At 41.8% G+C, this 17,748-nt stretch overlaps 1 protein-coding gene across 2 annotated transcripts in view; it reads left to right on the forward strand.

The window, feature by feature from the left end:
- Positions 1 to 3,985: 3,985 nt before the first annotated feature.
- LOC144603875 (glycerol-3-phosphate dehydrogenase 1-like protein) overlaps positions 3,986 to 17,748 on the forward strand; it is a 38,195-nt gene continuing 24,432 nt past the window's right edge. For both annotated transcript variants that reach the window (XM_078417667.1, XM_078417657.1), the window contains exons 1-2: positions 3,986 to 4,123; positions 15,971 to 16,148. In XM_078417667.1, coding sequence (XP_078273793.1) covers positions 4,080 to 4,123; positions 15,971 to 16,148 — 222 coding nt within the window. In that variant the 5' untranslated portion in view covers positions 3,986 to 4,079. The remainder of the gene's footprint in view (positions 4,124 to 15,970; positions 16,149 to 17,748) is intronic.

The raw sequence follows: 17,748 nt of genomic DNA on the forward strand, positions 1-17,748 counted from the left end.
TATATTTCTTTGAAGGTCTTTTACATACTAATCACTTAGTATTTTGTGAACAGCATTTGGTCTTCTCAAATTATTGAAATAGATTTTAAACAGTTGGAGCCCAAACACCTGCCAACCTAAATAGAGCCCATTTATTGCTATTCTTTATGTGTAGGAAGGAACTGCAGATGCTGGTTTACACCAAAGATAGACACAAAAAGCCATTCTTTGTTTGTTATCTGCTGACCAACTTGCAATCCACATTAGAATGTTACTCAATTGCAAGTGTTCACTGATGTTTTGTGTGGAATTTTTATCAGAAGCTTTCTGAAGAAATAGATACATCACATTTACAGTTCTCCCTCATCCAGTTTACTAGATACAATCTCAAAGAACAACATGATTTTATTCTTGTCAGTCGACATCCACCCTGCTCAGTCAGATTATTTTCTAACCAATGATGCCTCTCTAATCAATAGTTCCTATTTTCTTCCACTTTCCCTTTAAAACAGCAGGACCAGATTTACTATCCACCAATCTGTGGAAATCATTACAGAACCATTAGAGGCAGACCCAAAGAGGCATTTCCACAAGCCAATAAACATGCAGGGAATGAAGGGATATGGGTCACGTGCAGGCAGAAGGGATTAATTTGATGGATCATGTTCAGCACAGATGTTGTAGGTTGAAAGACAGGTTCTGTGGTGTACAGCTCTATGTTCTATTGTATACTTTAACAGTCATTATATTTAAGGCAGGATATAATTATGTTGAAAACAGCAAAGATTCACTAATTTGATTCCTGGAATGAAGTGGTTAATATATGAAATAAATTTGAGCATCTCTGAGCAGGATTCCCCCCCCCCCCTATTCAGGGTATCTAGATGTCAGGAATATAATTTCAGTAAAAGAGGCTGCTGAAGAGGATCTTTATTGTCCACTGACTGAGAAACTCTCTTTACCCCAGTGTCAGAGGCCAGGTAGAGACAGAGAACATTTAAACAATAAGGGGTATGGGGAGAGAATGAGAAAGTGGTCTGAGGCAAAGATTGGAATAGCTAATAGACAATAGACAATAGGTGCAGGAGGAGGCCATTCGGCCCTTTCGAGCCAGCACCTTTATCAAGATCTGCTACACCTGAGCTGACTCTTGGAAAAATGTGCAGTAAAGCTGCAACAAGTAAGAATCTCATTCCCACTTGACTATTGAAATGCTCCCCTCTGGTATTCCACACTCTAGAGTGGTGTCCTGTACACTCTTCCCTTTCACAGGAAGGGAAGAGTCCATAAGAGTCTGCAGTCCATTAAACTATTTTTTTCCCCACGTCTGTTCTTAAAAGGTTTCTCTAGTGATTGTGCCTCTGCATGGAAATCTTCCCCTTCATATCAGAACACAAGATGGAAAGTATTACGTAGAACAATCCTGTGCAACAGATTTTTCAAGTGTTCCCATGTTCCCTGTACATTCTGAGGCTTGGACAAATCCACACAACCCATTTATATGGGTACCTTCTCCTGCAACCGCTGAAGATGCAACACCCTCCCTCGACTCTGTTCAGGGACCCTGACAGTCCTTACAGGTTAGGCAGACGTACACTTGCGCCTCCTCCAACCTCATCTACTGTATGCATTGTTCAAGAGGTGGACTCTTGTACATCGGCGACACCAAACGCAGACTGGGCGATCATTTCGCGCAGCCTGCATGACCCAACCTGATCTCCCAGTTGCTGGACACTTCAATTCTCCTTCCCATTCCTACACAGACCTTTCTGTCCTTGGTCTCCTCCATTGTCAGAGTGAGGTTAAACGCAAAATAGAGGAACAGCACCTCATATTTCACTTGGACAGCTTACCGCTCAGTGGTATGAAATTTGATTTCTCTCACTTCAGGTAGCCCCGGCATTCCCTCTCTCTCTATCCCTCCCCCACCCAAGTTGCACTAGCTTCTCATTTTCACCCTACAAACAGCTTACAATGGCCCTTTTCCTTTATCATCGTTTACTTTATTGCATATCTATCATTCATTGTTCTTTATCTCTTCACATCACCGTCTATATCTAGTTTCCCTTATCCTTAACCAGTCCGAAGACGAATCTCGATCTGAAACGTCACCCATTCCTTCTCTCCAGAAATGCTGCCTGTCCCGCTGAGCTACTCCAGCTTTTTGTGTCTATCTTCGGATTAAACCAACATCTGCAGTTCTTTCTTACAGTTATTTGGAATGTGTGCGGTTGCAGCCCTAGTTTGAGTATTTGAAAAAAGGTGCTCTTCAATTCCACGCTCCCGATCTTTGGGAGACCTGGTGCAGAGAGGGATGGACAGGTTGAGGAAGGAAAGGTTTGGAGAATCACATCAGACTGCGTTTGGCCACTCTGGCTATTCACAGCCTGTTGACCAGATGGGGGATTTGTAAGGTATTCTGTCCTTCCTGATTGCCTGCCTGCCTTATTTGCAAGGTTTTGTTGGTGCACTGGCATCAGTGAAGAAGGAACAGCATGGCGGGAATGCCCCGAGGAGCCTCGCTGGCCCGATCCACCCGCCAAACTGTGGCGTCGATGCACCCCGGTAGCCCAGACGCTCTACACAGGCCTCCCAGGGAACTGCGGAGAAGCCGGGTGGCAAGGCCCGTCTGGGCTGAAGGGGCCTCAGCAGCGGCGCCGATGGGAGCCTCGTCGGCGGCAGCTTGAGCCTTGACAGCAACGGGACATCGGCGGCACCAGCAGGAGGGGAGGGGGGGGGGGGGAGACAATGGGGACCCGGTGTGGGGGAAGGGGGGGGGGGGGGGGGGAGACAATGGGGACCCGGTGTGGGGGAAGGGGGGGAAGACAATGGGGACCCGGCATGGGGAACCTTTGTGAGGGAAGTTGGGAGAACAAAGGGGGACCTGGTGTGGTGGAGGAGGGGGGCACTCAAGTTTAGTATCCTCTGCCATGGGGATAAGTCTGTGTTTGTTTGTTTGTTCATTTGTTCCAGCGAAGGCACTGTGCAGAATCAGAATAACCTTTATTGGCATCCAAAAAAACAAGTCTTTTGGACAAAATTCCGTTACTCACAGTCCAACAATAAGAGCAATAAAAATAAGCAATAACACACACAATCACAAACCAACACAAAACAAAAAAAGAAACATCCATCACAGTGAGTCAGTCTCCTCCAGTCACCTCCTCACTGTGATGGAAGGCCAGATGGTAGCCATCCAACAGTCACTTGTCCTTTTCTTTCCCCCCCACAAGTTTGTGTATCTTGTTGTGGTGTTGTGTGTTGCGACTGTTGGCAGGTCAATTTCCCTCCGGGGATGAATAAAGTGTATCATATGTCCATTTGTGTACTTGTGGCCTTCCACAATCAGTGGGTACTGCAGGAGCTGATTACATCATGATCAGGCATTTTAAGTTTTGTTTCTGATGAAGACATTTTAAAACAAACTCCTTCCCTGCCAGAACAAAGCTACAAGGAAGGAGAAGACGCTATGGTGTGCAGACGCTGGTTTTCAAAAGCCACAAAGTGCTGGAATAACTCAGCGGGTGCGGGCACTATCTCCGGAGAACAGAATTGGGCGACGTTTCTTCAGACTGATTGTAGTAAGGGGGTGAAGAAAGCTGGAAGAGGTGGTTACGGGACAAAGCTGTCAAGAGAACCTGGGTAGAAAAGGGGAAAAAAGATACATTATACGCGGTTAGATACAAAGCTATGTGGTCATTTAACTGTCCAGAATGTCCTGACAACGAATTTCCTGTCAATAAGAAAGAGCTGATGCAGCAAAGCCCACACTGTCAGTCAGGTACAGCACCTCGCACAGACACAGCACCTCGCACAGACACAGCACCTCGCACAGACACAGCACCTCGCACAGACACAGCACCTCGCACAGATACATGCGCCCTTCCCCGCACCACCTGCAGCCGGCCGGCCGGCGCCGCAGAGGGAGGAGCATCGTCAGCCGACCAGGGGCGGGGCTGGGGGTGGGGGTGGGGGTGGGGGTGAGGGTGGTGCTCATGCTCAGTGCCATCTGCTGACGTCCAGGCGCTTTCACTCTCTCTGCACCGGGACGGAGTCAGAAGCAAATCTCCGAGCTGTCGCTTCAAACCACTCGCTCGCAAATGGCTGCACCTCTGAAAGTGTGTATTATTGGCTCTGGAAATTGGTGAGTCAGGTGACTGTGACCGTGTCGTTGTTGCGAGCTACGGTGCTACCGGCAGCGCAAGTCACTGTTGGAGAGGGGTGTCGTTGCATCGTTTGTGTTCAGTTTAGTAATGGGTCGTCCTTTTTTATTCCCGTTATCTAGGGCAGGGTTTCATTTTGATGCTGTGTGACATTGTATTTTGCCCGGAATGTGGTCATTTAACTGTCCAGAATGTCCTGACAACGAATTTCCCCTGTTGCATGCCTATATAGGGATAAGATATTTTAATGCACTTGCCAACTTTGAATTGACATTTTGACATTTCAAGTGTAGGGTCAACCTTTCCCTCGGCGTAATCTTAGCAGAGAGAGAAATGAAGCCTTAACCCACCATGTCAGGGTGAATCTGAGAAGATCTTAATCAGTGGGTTAAAGGCTGCAATTATTTCCTCAAAGCCAATTTTACAACCATACTTACAGAGCTGATGTACCTACTCGAAGTTGCACCGGTGTTTACTCTAATGTCAAATAGAAAATAGCAAGTTAGTTGTTTGGTTGGATTAATGTGAGAAATTGTGGGTGTGAGCCTATATTTCGTTGTGCTCGTGTGAGTTTATCAAGTCGCTTCCCAATAGACAAAGCCACATTGTCAACAATCTCAAAGTATTGTATTATCTGTCGTGCAGCCTGTTTTGATCAACTTTGGAGCCATTGGCTTGTGGCCAGGTTTATATTAGTGGGATCTGAGAGCTGAATTTAGCAGTGCAGATACTTTCAGCTAGCTCGCAGAAGCTTTAAGTGTCTGCACCAGAACTTGAATTAAAACGACGTTTACGTACAAAAGAAACAAAACATTGCTACAGTGATCGTGATAAGAAAGAGCATTTCATTTCTACAATCCTGGCATTTGAATTTCTGGTCTTTCTGAAAATCGTTAACGTGATTGCCTGGTTATTTAAACTTTTTTGATTACCAGATTGATTCTTGCAAATGACAGGTGGGTTCTCGCTGAAAGCAATGAACACATCCACATTCCTCATGGTTTGTTTTCACACTAGTTTGCCACTGATCGTTGATTCACAGCTCAGATTCCTTCTGATTCAACCATTTGATGAAAAGGTGCTGGGCAGATTTAGCAGTACAGTAGAAAGATTGGCAGCTGCTCTCAAATGTCATATTTTCAGAAAATTAATTAAAATACATGATATTTTTTTTCAATAGTAATAAAACATGGGAACAGTACAGTACAGAAAAGGGGTCTTCAGCCCACAGCGCCTGTGCTGACCATGATGCCAAAAAAACGAATCTCCTTTGCCCACACACAAGGTCATAAGAGATAGGAGTAGAATTAGGCCGTTCAGCCCATCAAGTCTACTCTGCCATTCAATCATGGCTGATCTATCTCTCCCTCCTATTCCCATTCTCCTGACTTCTCCCCATAACCTTTGACACGTGTACTAATCAAGAATCTATCTATCTCTGCCTTAAAAATATCCACTGACTTGGCCTCCGCAGCCTTCTGGAGCAAAGAATTCCACAGATTCACCACCATCTGACCAAAGAAATTTTGCCTTATCTCCTTCCTAAAAGAATGTTTTTAATTCTGAGGCTCTGATCTCTAGCCCTAGACTCTCCCACTAATGGAAACATCTTCTCCACATCCACTCTATCCAAGCCTTTCACTGTTCTGTATGTTTAAATGAGATCCCCCCACATTCTTCTAAACTCCAGTGAGTACAGGCCCAGTGCCGACAAACACTCATCATAGGTTAACCTACTCATTCCTGGGATCATTCTTGTAAACCTTCTCTGGACCCTCTCCAGAGCCAGCACATCCTTCCTCAGATTTGGTGCCCAAAATTGCTCATGATATTCCAAATGCGGCCTTACCAGCGCCTTGTAGAGCCTCAACATTGCATCCCTGTTTTTGTAAGCCCTCGTGAAATAAATGAGTTTGCTTTCTTAACTACCAATTCGACTTGCAGATTCACTTTTTGGTAATCCTGCACCAGCACTCCCAAGACCCTTTGCACCTCCGATTACTGGATTTTCACCCCATTTAGAATATAGTCTATGCCCTTAATCCTACTACCAAAATGCATGACTCCACCCTATGCTACACTATATTCCATCTGCCACTTATCTGCCCATTCTCCCAACCTGTCCAAGTCCTGCAGAGTCCCTGCTCAACACTACCTGCCCCTGCACCTATTTTACAAACTTTGCCACAAAGCCTTCAATCCCCTTGTCCAAATCATTAATATACAACATGAAGAGTAAAGGCCCCAGTACCGACCCTTGTGGAACTCCACTAGTCACTGGCAGCCAACCAGAAAAAGCCCACTTTATTGATACTCTTTGTCTTCTGTCATCCAGCCAACTTGCTATCCATGCTTGTATCTGCCCTTTGATACCGTGAGCTCTGACCTTCCTTAGCACACTCATGTCTGGCACCTTATCAAAGGCTTTCTGAAAATCTCAGTAAACAACATCTACTGACTCTCCTTTGTCTTTCCTGCTATTCACTTCTTCAAAGAATTTCAGGAAATTTGTCAAGCAAGACCTCCCCTTCACAAAGCCATACTGACTTCAGCCTATTTTATTGTGAACTTCTAAGTACTCCATAACCTCATCCTTTTTAATAGGCTCTAAAACCTTACCAACCACCAAAGTCAGATTAACCAACCTACAGTCCCCACTATCATGCCTTGCTCCCTTTTTATGCAGTGGGGTAATATTGGCATTTTCTCAATCATCTGAGACCACTCCTAACTCTAGTGATTCTTGAAATATCACTATCAATGCCTTCACAATCTCTAAAGCCACCTCTTTCAGAACCCTTGGGTGCAGTCCATATGGTCCAGGTGACTTATCCACCTTCAGCCCTTTCAGCTTCCCAAGCACCTTCTCCATAGTAATAGCCACTCCACTAACTCCACCCCCTGAATGTCTTGAATTTCAGGCAGGATTCCAGTCCCTTTCCAGTCAACTTTGGCCAGCTCCTCCCTCTGCAATACCAACACATCCAATATCACCTTCTCCCTCTCAAATTGCAGATTAAAACTTGTCATATTGTGGTCGCTACCTACCAATGGTTCCTTTTGCTTGAGTTCCCTTATCAAATCCGGTTTCCATTGAGGTCCCTTATCACATCCCTATGATCCATGTACCTCCATCCCCATTGCCTTTTAAACATCACTGTTTCCACCACTTCCCTACCATTCTGAGTAATAATAAACTTGGCTTGAACATCTCCTTTAAACTTTCTCACTCTCACCTTAAAGCTATGCCTTCTAGTATTTACATTTCCACCCTGGGAAAAAGACTGACTATCTATGCCTCATTATTTTATAAACTTCGATCAGGTCTCCCCTCAGCCACTGAGATGCCAGAGAAAACAATTCAAGTTTGTCCAACCTCTCCTTATAGCCAATACTCTTTTATGTTTGTGAACCTTTTCTGTATCCTCTTCAAAGCTTCCACTTCTGACCACAATATTTCAAACAAGAATCAAGAGTGCTTAATATGTGCTGGCAATGGGACTATGACATTCTTATTTGGTGCAGCTTTGCAGGTGCATTAACAGTATAACACACAAACAAATAAAACAATAAATTAATAATGTCATACTAGGTACCAAGGCCTTAATAGAGCAAAACTGATGTATGTTGTGCAACCAAAACAAAGTCTATAGTAGATCATAGTTGCTGAGGTAGGGTTGTGGTTAATGTTGTGCAGTGTTCAAGAGCCTGATAGGACCTCATTGAAACTTACAGAATAATGAAAGACATAGAGTAAATGTGGAAAAAATGTTTCCACTGGTGGGAGAGTCTAGGACCAGAGGTCATAGCCTTAGAATTAAAGGGCACTCTTTTAGAAAGGAGATGAGGAGGAACTTCGTCAGTCAGAGGGTAGTTAATCTGTGGAACTCATTGCCCCAGGGGGCTATGGAGGCCGTCAGTGGATATTTTTAAGGCAGAGATAGACAAATTCTTGATTAGAACAGCTGTCAAGGGTTATGGGGAAAAGGCAGGAAAATGGGATTAGGAGGCAGAGATCAGCCATGATTGAATGGGGGAGTGGACTAATGGGCTGAATGGCCTAATTCTACTCGTATAACTTGTGAACTTGTGGTAACCTGGAAGCATGGTTCTCGTGTTTTGTGCCTTCTTAATAGTGTAGCAAGATGAGAGTATGGCCAGAGTGGTGTGGGTATTTAATTATCTGCCTTTTTGAGGCAGTGCCCCTTTTTGATTCCTTCGATGGTGGGGAAGTCAATACACATGATAGACCAGGCAACGTCCATCACTTTCTGCAGCCTCCATCGTTCCTGGGTTTTTGAATTATGACCCAGATTGTGATGCAACCAACCAGTATGGTCTCTACTGTATGCCTATAGAGATTCAATGACATTGATGAGTATTCGGTGACATACTGACTCTCCTCAATCTTCTAAGGAAGGAGAGATGTTGATGAGTTTTCTTTATGATTGCATCAAAGTGCTGGGCCCAGGACAGGTCTTCAGAGATATGTACATCAGGAACTTGAAACTATTGACTCTCTCTTCCACTGTCCCATCAATGAAGACAGGTTCATGGATGTTTGGCTTTTCTTCCTGAAGTCAACAATCATCCCCTTTGCCTTGCTAACATTGAGAGCCAGGTTGAATGGTACCAGAACAACAATCAGATTATCTATCTCCCTCCTGTACTCTAACTCATTGTTACCTATTATTCGTACATTATTGGTGATATCATCAGCAAATTTAAAGATGGCTTTGGAGCTGTGCCTGGCTACAAAAGTCATCGGTTTGGAGAGAATAGATCAGGGGACTGAACATCTAGCCTTGAGATGCTCTTGTGTTGATGGTCACCTAGGAGGTAGCATTGCTGCAAATTTGTACTGATTGTGGTGCAGCAATAAGGCAGTTAGGGATCCAGTTGCATTTGGGAGGGGCAGAGACACAGTGTCCTTTGATGATAAGTTCAGAGGGGTTAATAGTGTTGAACTCTGAGATGTAGTCGATGAACAACTACCTGAAATATGCGATCTTATTGTCCATGTGACCTAACCAAATTTTTTTACGTCTGCCACATGAGTTCACACTTTGCTACCCAATGCCCTGACCAATGAAGGCAAGCGTGTGGTATACCTTCTTTAACACCTTATCTACTTGTGTTGCTTTTTTTGGAAGCCATGGGTTTGCACTCCAAGATCCCATTGTACAAAATCTGACTTGGGGTCTTGCAATTACTGCATACTTTCCTCTTGCATTTGACTTTACTAATTGCAACACCTCGTACTTGTCTGGATTAACCTCCATCTGCCTATATGTAAATGTGTATTATTAAACCAATAAGAACGTGTGATGGACATGCTAATAGACTTAATGTTTAACACGCAAACTTTATTTGTTGTCATTTTGGGGGAGTTCCTTGAATTCTGTTTCAGTTCCAACACCGTGCAGAGAGAACCAGTTGGTTATTTGCAACGTTACAGCTCTTTGGTGTGTAGACTAAAGGTTTTGAAGGTAACCTCAGCTGATTACGAGGCACATCAATAAATTCAAGATCACTTCTCTCTTTGCAGATTAGATACTCCAGAAACCAAAATAACATTTTTATTCTCTCTAAATATTTTGATGAATTTATGATTATGAATTTAAGAAAGATTTGATTTACTTCAGTTGTGTGAAACAAAATATCACTTTGAGAAAATTGCCAGTTTGTATAAACCAAGGTTGATAATTATGATCTTTAAAATATTACATGAAACATTTATGGTCAGACAATATGCTTATGCACAATATGCACAATATGCTTATGCACAATGACAATATGCACAATTTTATAAAAGCACTATTTTTAACGAAAAATACTATTGTTTTAAAGCAGTGGTTTATAATACATATTTTGTTCTTTGTATGAGGAATTAAAATTTCTAATCTGGTTTGAGGTCTAATCTGGTTTGAGGTTTGTATTCTTCCACAGTCTTTGTAGAGAGCTAACATTTAAAAACTTGACAGGGTTGGGCAGAGTGACAGAGGCAGTTGTGAGCCAACAGCAAATGTCACAGTACAGTATTCACTTCATAGTGCTGACTGTGAAAAATAAATCAAATGGCACGAGAGTAGAACCATATACATGCAGTTTTGGCATCGGTTTCCTTTTTTCACAAATGAAGTATCAACTTAATACAGAAAAATACATAATATAATGAATTAACTATCAGAGGCTTGGTTAAACAGAAGTGTTTTTCTGAGTTTGTTTGTAATGCACTGGTAAAATAACAGCTATGGTTATTATTAATTTGGAATATAATTGCAAAAGGCATGGACGATATTAATGATAAGCTACGGGTTTGCAGTCAACAGACACATGGCGTATCTTGACCAGTCCTTGTTCTTTTGTTTGGTTTCACAGTTTGTGGTGTAAACTGCAGTAATATGGATACTTTGCTGTAATTATTCATCTTTATATATTCATTTGGAAATATTCATCTTTTATATCTTTGAGTTACTAATAAAATATATATATTTAAAATCTCATCGCAAAATTCCACCTGTCACTTCTTTTTGGCCTCCTTAGTACCATATATGGTTCTCTAAACAGCCCTAGATAATGGTAGGAAAGTAGAAAGGAAAGATGGAATATTTTTAATGGGTGGGGAGGTAAGGAAAGATATTTAGGGTCAACACATTTGATCTTTTACTTTCACCTTTTGTTTTAGGGGTGATGGGGGGGGGGGGGATCTGGGCATCATTGGCAAGGCCAGTATTTATTTCCAATCTCCAAATGGGCATTGAGAAGGACCACCATCTTGAACCACTGGTGAAGGTTCTCGCATAGTGGGGAGGGAGCTCTAGGATTTAGACCTAGCAATGATTAAGGAGCAATGATATGTTTGCAAGGCAACATGGTTTGCATCTTGGAGAGGTACTTGCAGGTGGTTGTATTCCTCACGCCTGAAGCCCAGGTCTGTCATAGTGGTTCAGGTGGTGCTTTGGGAGATGCTATCAGAATAGTCTGGGAGAGTAAATGTGGTATTTTAGAGATGGTACATATTGCAACCACTGTGCACTGGTGGAGGAAATGAAGCTTCATAATGTTGGAAGTTGTATCAATCAAGTGAACTTGGATGGTGTTGAGTGGCCTTCGGTGTTATTGGATCTGCATTCATCCAGGTACGTGGGAAATAATCCATAATGCTGCTGACTTACATCTTGGAGATTCTGAAAGGGCTTTTGGGGTTTCAGATGAGTCATCTGCCACAGAATCCCCTGACTCTAGCACATTTTTGTATCTACATAATGTACATGGCTGTTCTTATTGGTCACTGATAAACACCAGGATATTGATGGTGGGGAACTCAGTGATGTCAATGATATTGAATGTCATGGGTAAACAATTAGATTTCTGTTGCAGATGGTCATTGCCTAGTATAAAATGACTCACCATTTATAGTCTTTTACGAATGTAGTCACGGTCTTGCTGCATGCAGCCAGGGATTTGTCCATGTGCAGAGTAATTGCAAATGGACTTGATCATGCCACATCCCTACTTCTGACATTCTGATGGAAGGAAGATCATTGATGAAACAGTTGAAGGTGGTTCTGACGAGGACATCACCTTGAGAAAAGCATGCTGCGATGTCCTGGTTCATCTCCAACAGTCACAACCATTCTCCTTTGATGGTTATTGATTTCAGCTTTATCGCAGCACATTGATTTTACACTAGGTCAAATGCTATATTGATGCGAAGGACAGTCACAGCTTTAGATTAGTTTATTATTGTCATGTGTACCGAGGTACAGTGAAAAGGTTTTGTTTGCATGCTATCCAGTCAAAGAAAAGACTATACCATCAAACCATCCACTGTGCATAGATGAAGGATAAAGGGTATAATATTTAGTGTAAAGATATAACATTGAAGTCCTGATCTGTGGAATATAACTCTTTGGTCCATGTTTAGACCAAGGCTGTGATAAGGTCTAGAGCAAAGTGGTGTGTCAGAATCCAAACTGGGTTGCGGTAAGTAAGCACATTATTTGGTGAGGAAGTTCCACCTATTAGTATGGTTTATTTATTCGTGTCATCTCACAACTGTTTGCCAATAGCGAGCAAAACACCACCACACAGTATGGTTGATGATATCTTCCATCACTTTACTGATAATTTAGAGTTGACTGATTGGGTGGTAATCAGCTGGTATGGATTTAGCCTCTTTTTTCGCGAAACACTGGCATCTATCCTTCTACCTACACAGTTGAAAAGATGCCACTGTTGTAACTGTACTGGAATGGTTTGATTAGAATGTGCAGCTAGTTCTAGAGTGCAGATTGTTGGAACTACACCTGGCATGATGCCTGGTCCATAGCATTGGCTGTACCCAATGCCCCCAATCATTCTTTAATATTAAATGGTGTGCATTGAATTGGCTGCAGATTGGCTTCCGTGATCTTGCGGATATTCAGGAGGGTTAATTGGCTTCTGTTATTTTTTTATTATTGTCCCTAGTACCGGTGATCATTGGTCGACTTGCACCCTGTGGGCCGAGGGGCCTGTGTCAATGTTGTATCTCCAAAACTAAAAATATTCCGTACAAGAGTATAGAAATGGTTAGAAGTTGATATAAGTGAGGCAAACATTTCCAGTGCTTGTAGCTTAAATCACGTTCAGTGTATGTCAAATTGCTGCAATCATCTGAACTGGATTAAAAAAAGAACTCCTGACCAGAGCCAAATCCGCTCTTTGAAGCCTGCTGCTCCTGGGAATCTCCGTAGGAAATAAGTGATAGTGGTCTACCTAAATTGTTCTGCCGGAGAGCTAGCATACACTCAAGGGACTGAATGGTAATTCTACAATTCTGTGTGATTTTCCACTAATTGCTGTCAGTCTTCAGGGAACATCTCAAAAATAATGAAGCTGGTTCTTCAGGTTACATGTAGTAATAGGAATGCTTTAAAGGTTTTTGAATTTAATTGTTTTAATTTACTAAATGACAATTAATTCCACAATAATTAGGAAAGATTCCATTCAATTTTGTTAAAGTCAATTTAAAAATGTCTTCGATTGACAGATTTTAAATACTTTCATGGTAAATTCATTTGCAGCTATATTAATCATACACCAGTCTTAATTTTTCAAGGAACATTTTTAACTCAATTTTTTCAAAGTACATTATATTCTACTAGACTTTCTAATTGAGTTGGTTCATAGCAGCTTGTGCAGTTTTGCTGATTGTGGAAAACAGCTGCGTTCGTATTTTCATTATCCAGCTGCGAAAATTTAAAGGAGAAAAGATTGATATAATTTGCTGGAGAATAGCCTTCATTTAGAAACCATTACTATATTATATTATATTATATAGAAACAGTTTCCTGAAACTGGAATTGTTTCTTCTGACCATTACATGAGAATTGGTTGGTTACATTTTATACAGTGCCACGTGTTAATTTTCATTCAAAACAGATAGTGAGTATGTGCAGGAAAAAAACTACAGATGCTGATTTAAATCGAAGGTAGACACAAAATGCTGGAGTAACAGCGGGTCTGGCAGCATCTCTGGGGAGAAGGAATGGGTGACGTTTCGGGTCGAGACCATTCTACAGACCCTGATCAAAAATGGCTATCCAGAAAGAATAGTTACATGTATTTGCAATATTAAAGTAAAAATAATTCAGTTGTTGCTGAACTTTATAGACTCAAATAATTTGGTTAAATACTTTAATTAAAATAATGGATAGTTAAATGTTAAATGAATATTTTATGTATTTGCACATTATGACTAACAGCATCTTCTAACTCATTTTCCTTTTGAATCTTATGGAGTTTCTTTTTCATAATATATCCAGAAATTTGCATTTTGCAATATTAGTTGCAATAGTTGATAAGAGGTGATGAAATCTCTGTAATCTGTTGTTGACCTATCTTCACTCAACCTATGCAACTAATGCCACTCCTCATTTATTTACTGATGGTTGTTAACCTTTCGGTTTGGCAATGTAGACCCTGTCCTCAGCTATTTCTCAGTAATGAAAGGTCACTGCAGCAAACCTGCAAGATCACAGAACATCTTATTAGCTATGGTGACTCACTTATAAATGAGCAATTGGTTTGCTGGACACTATAAATCTCTGCATAATTTAACTGATTTACAAAATTATGACTTTACCTCTGCATTCTTGATTTTTTGATTCCACAAGTGCTCTGTGAATACCTTCCTGTTAGTGCTTTCTCAGTATATCAAAAGAACTCCAGTTAATATTGCAGGAAATGCACTTCATCAAACAACATTGTCAGAATGTATAGGTTTAGCAGTGTCCGGATATTCCTCTTTTCTTGAGGAACATAAAATGTTTGGCCATATTATCAGAGTTTACTTGTTACATTGAATGATGTAGCACAGAATTTGGCCATTTGGCCTGAAGGATCTCTGTATGTTGTGCATTTCATAAACACCAACAATTTATTTTAGATTAGAGGTTGTGGTGGGAAGATCAGGTGAATTATGGCCAGTGTGCTAATTGGAGGCATTAGTGTGATATTCAGAGGTCGAGTCCTAGTTCAGAGGGAGATGAGATATGACGAGGTGTTAGAGAGTTATGACTTACTTCCTTTGTTTAGAGATGCTGCATGGAAACGGGCCCTTCAGCCAAATGAGTCTGTGCCAACCAACGATTATCTATCTTACACACTAGGGGCTATTTCTAGGAGCCAATTCATTTACAAACCTGTACGTCGCTGGAATGTGGGAGTAAACCAGGGCACCAGGAGAAAACCCATGCGGTCACAGGGAGAACATATAAACTCCATACAAACTTTTGGTGGGTCTTTTGGGAGTGGACTACTGCAAGTGAGTGAGATTAGGAGATTGAGGTGGAGGTCATAATTTGAAGGAAATTGTGTGCAAGCTAATTGCACTTTTTTTTCTAGAAAAGGCTGAACATCATCTGATTTTGGAAGCTGGAAGATTTATAGTTGACATTAGATATAGTGACGTGGGGATAGCCTGTACATGGTAGAAAATAGAGACTCTCAGTTCGGTGCATTGAGCTAAATAAGAAGTGTTCCATTCTACAAGATGTGACAAGTTGCCATGTCATCATCCTCTTATTTATGAACATACATCTGCCCGGCAGCACTCAACTCAGGTGAAGGTTTTTGAAAGGAATTGACTATATGCTGCAGTCATGTGGAAATGGAGGGAATTAATTTTAGTTTCTATGTTCCAGGTAGAATTAAACTATTCTGTAATCTTAACTATTACATGACTTTATTTTTCCCCTTCTCCACTTTTCCTTTTGGTTTTCTCCCTTTACCCCATTTCTCTTGAAGGAAATGAATCATTCTACAGCAAAGTTCTACTTTTGGCAGCGCCACCACTACCTTGCCCACGTGGCCATTCAACATGCGAGACTGGACAGTGAGTATTGCCAGTCAATTTGACTGTGAGCATCATCGCAGTCAGTTCCTTCTCGCCCAGTGTCCACACACTTAGCAGTCAGAGAACCTGAGTTAGTTCTGTTCTCTATTTTCCCTCCCCCTGCGCTCCAAGCAGTTTTGGATACCAAAGCCAATTGAAGTTCCCGACCGTCAGCCCAACTTATCATTGTCACACTAAACTGGAATGTTTCTGACCTGTATGGCCCAATGCTGCCATGTAATGCTCCACTGGACTGATGTGAAGGGGGATGGAGAACCTTTGTGAATTTCAAAGGAAAAATCACTTATCTTGTGATTTTGTGGTCACTTTGCAAAATCTCGATGCTGCACAAGTATCTCTGTCAAATTGTTCAGAAGAGGTGGATAGTGAAGATCAAAAAGAAGTTTGTGTTTCTCGTTTTACGTAATGGTTTGTGTTTCCACAGGGGCTGTGCAATTGCGAAAATAATTGGAAAGAATGTCCAGAAAATCACAAAATTTGCGACAACAGTCAATATGTGGGTCTTTGAAGAGATGATTAATAACAGGAAGTTAACTGAAATCATAAACCAAGAACATGAGAATGTTAAATATCTGCCTGGATATAAGCTGCCTGAAAATGTGGTAAGGTAATAGTCAGAAAATACATCGCTGATGAATTGTTCTTCATTCAAACTTTTTAATACATTGACAAAACTTATTATCATCGGACTTGTTATCATCGAAAGTTAAATGCTTAACATTATTGAAGGGGCACTTGATGATCAGCATAGACTCGGTGGACTGAAGGGCCTGATTTCAGATTGTCTGAGTCTATGATTCTAAATGGTTCCAAACAGGATCACAGCATTCATTAAACGGTGGACCATACCTTTCATCAGACCTGAAAGAATTTAGAAAGACAACATGTTTAAAATTGTGTTTAAAAAAGAGATAGACAAGACGATAGGTGCAGGAGTAGGCCATTCGGCCCTTTGAACCAGCACCGCCATTCACCTTCATGGCTGATTATCCACAATCAGTACCCCGTCCCTGCCTTCTCCCCATAATTCCTTGACTCCGCTATCTTTAAGAGCTCTATCCAACTCTCTCTTGAAAGCATCCAGAGAATCGGCTTCCACTGCCTTCTGAGGCAGAGAATTCCACAGATTCATAACTCTCTGGGTGAAAACGTTTTTCCTCATCTCCGTTCTAAATGGCCCACCCCTTATTCTTAAACTGTGGCCCCTGTTTTTGGACTCCCCCAACACTGGTAACATATTTCCTGCCTCTAGAGTGTCCAATCCCTCAATAAGATTTCCTCTCATCCTTCTAAATTCCATTGTATACAAACCCAGTCGCTCCATTCTTTCAACATATGACAGTCCCGCCATCCCGGGAATTAACCTCGTGAACCTACGCTGCACTCCCTCAATAGCAAGAATATTCTTCCTCAAATTTGGCGACCAAAACTGCACACAATACTCCAGGTGCGGTCTCACCAGGGCCCTGTACAACTGCAGTAGGACCTCATTGGTCCTAAACTCAAATCCTCTCACAATGAATGCCAACATGCCATCAGCTTTCTTAACTGCCTGCTGTACCTGCATGCTTACTTTCAGTGACTGATGTACAAGGACACCCAGATCTCGTTGTACTTCCCCTTTTCCTAATGACACCATTCAGATAATAATCTGCCTTCGTGTTCTTGCCACCAAAGTGGATAACTTCACATTTATAAGAACATTATTACTATTGAGGGAGTGCAGCGTAGGTTCACCAGGTTAATTCCCGGGATGACGGGACTGACTTATGATGAAAGAATGGGTCGACTGGGATTGTATTCACTAGAATTAAGAAGGCTGAGAGGAGATCTTATAGAAACATATAAAATTCTTAAAGGCTAGATGCAGGAAAAATGTTCCCAATGTTGGGAGAGTCCAGAACCAGGGGTCACAGTTTAAGATTAAGGGGTAGGCCATTTAGAAGAAAAACTTCTTCACCCAGAGAGTTGTGAATCTGTAGAATTCTCTGTCACTGAAGGCAGTGGAGGCCGATTCACTGGATGTTTTCAAGAGCGAGTTAGATTTCACTCTTCGGGCTAAAGGAATCAAGGGATATGGAGAAAAGGCAGGAACGGGGTACTGATTTTACATAATCAGCTATGATCATATTGAATGGTGGTGCTGGCTCAAAGGGCCGAATGGCCTATTCCAGCCCCTAATTTTTCTATGTTTCTAAGAGA

The sequence above is a fragment of the Rhinoraja longicauda genome, chromosome 2 (assembly GCF_053455715.1).
Source record: "Rhinoraja longicauda isolate Sanriku21f chromosome 2, sRhiLon1.1, whole genome shotgun sequence".
Classification (NCBI taxonomy): Eukaryota; Metazoa; Chordata; class Chondrichthyes; order Rajiformes; family Arhynchobatidae; genus Rhinoraja; species Rhinoraja longicauda.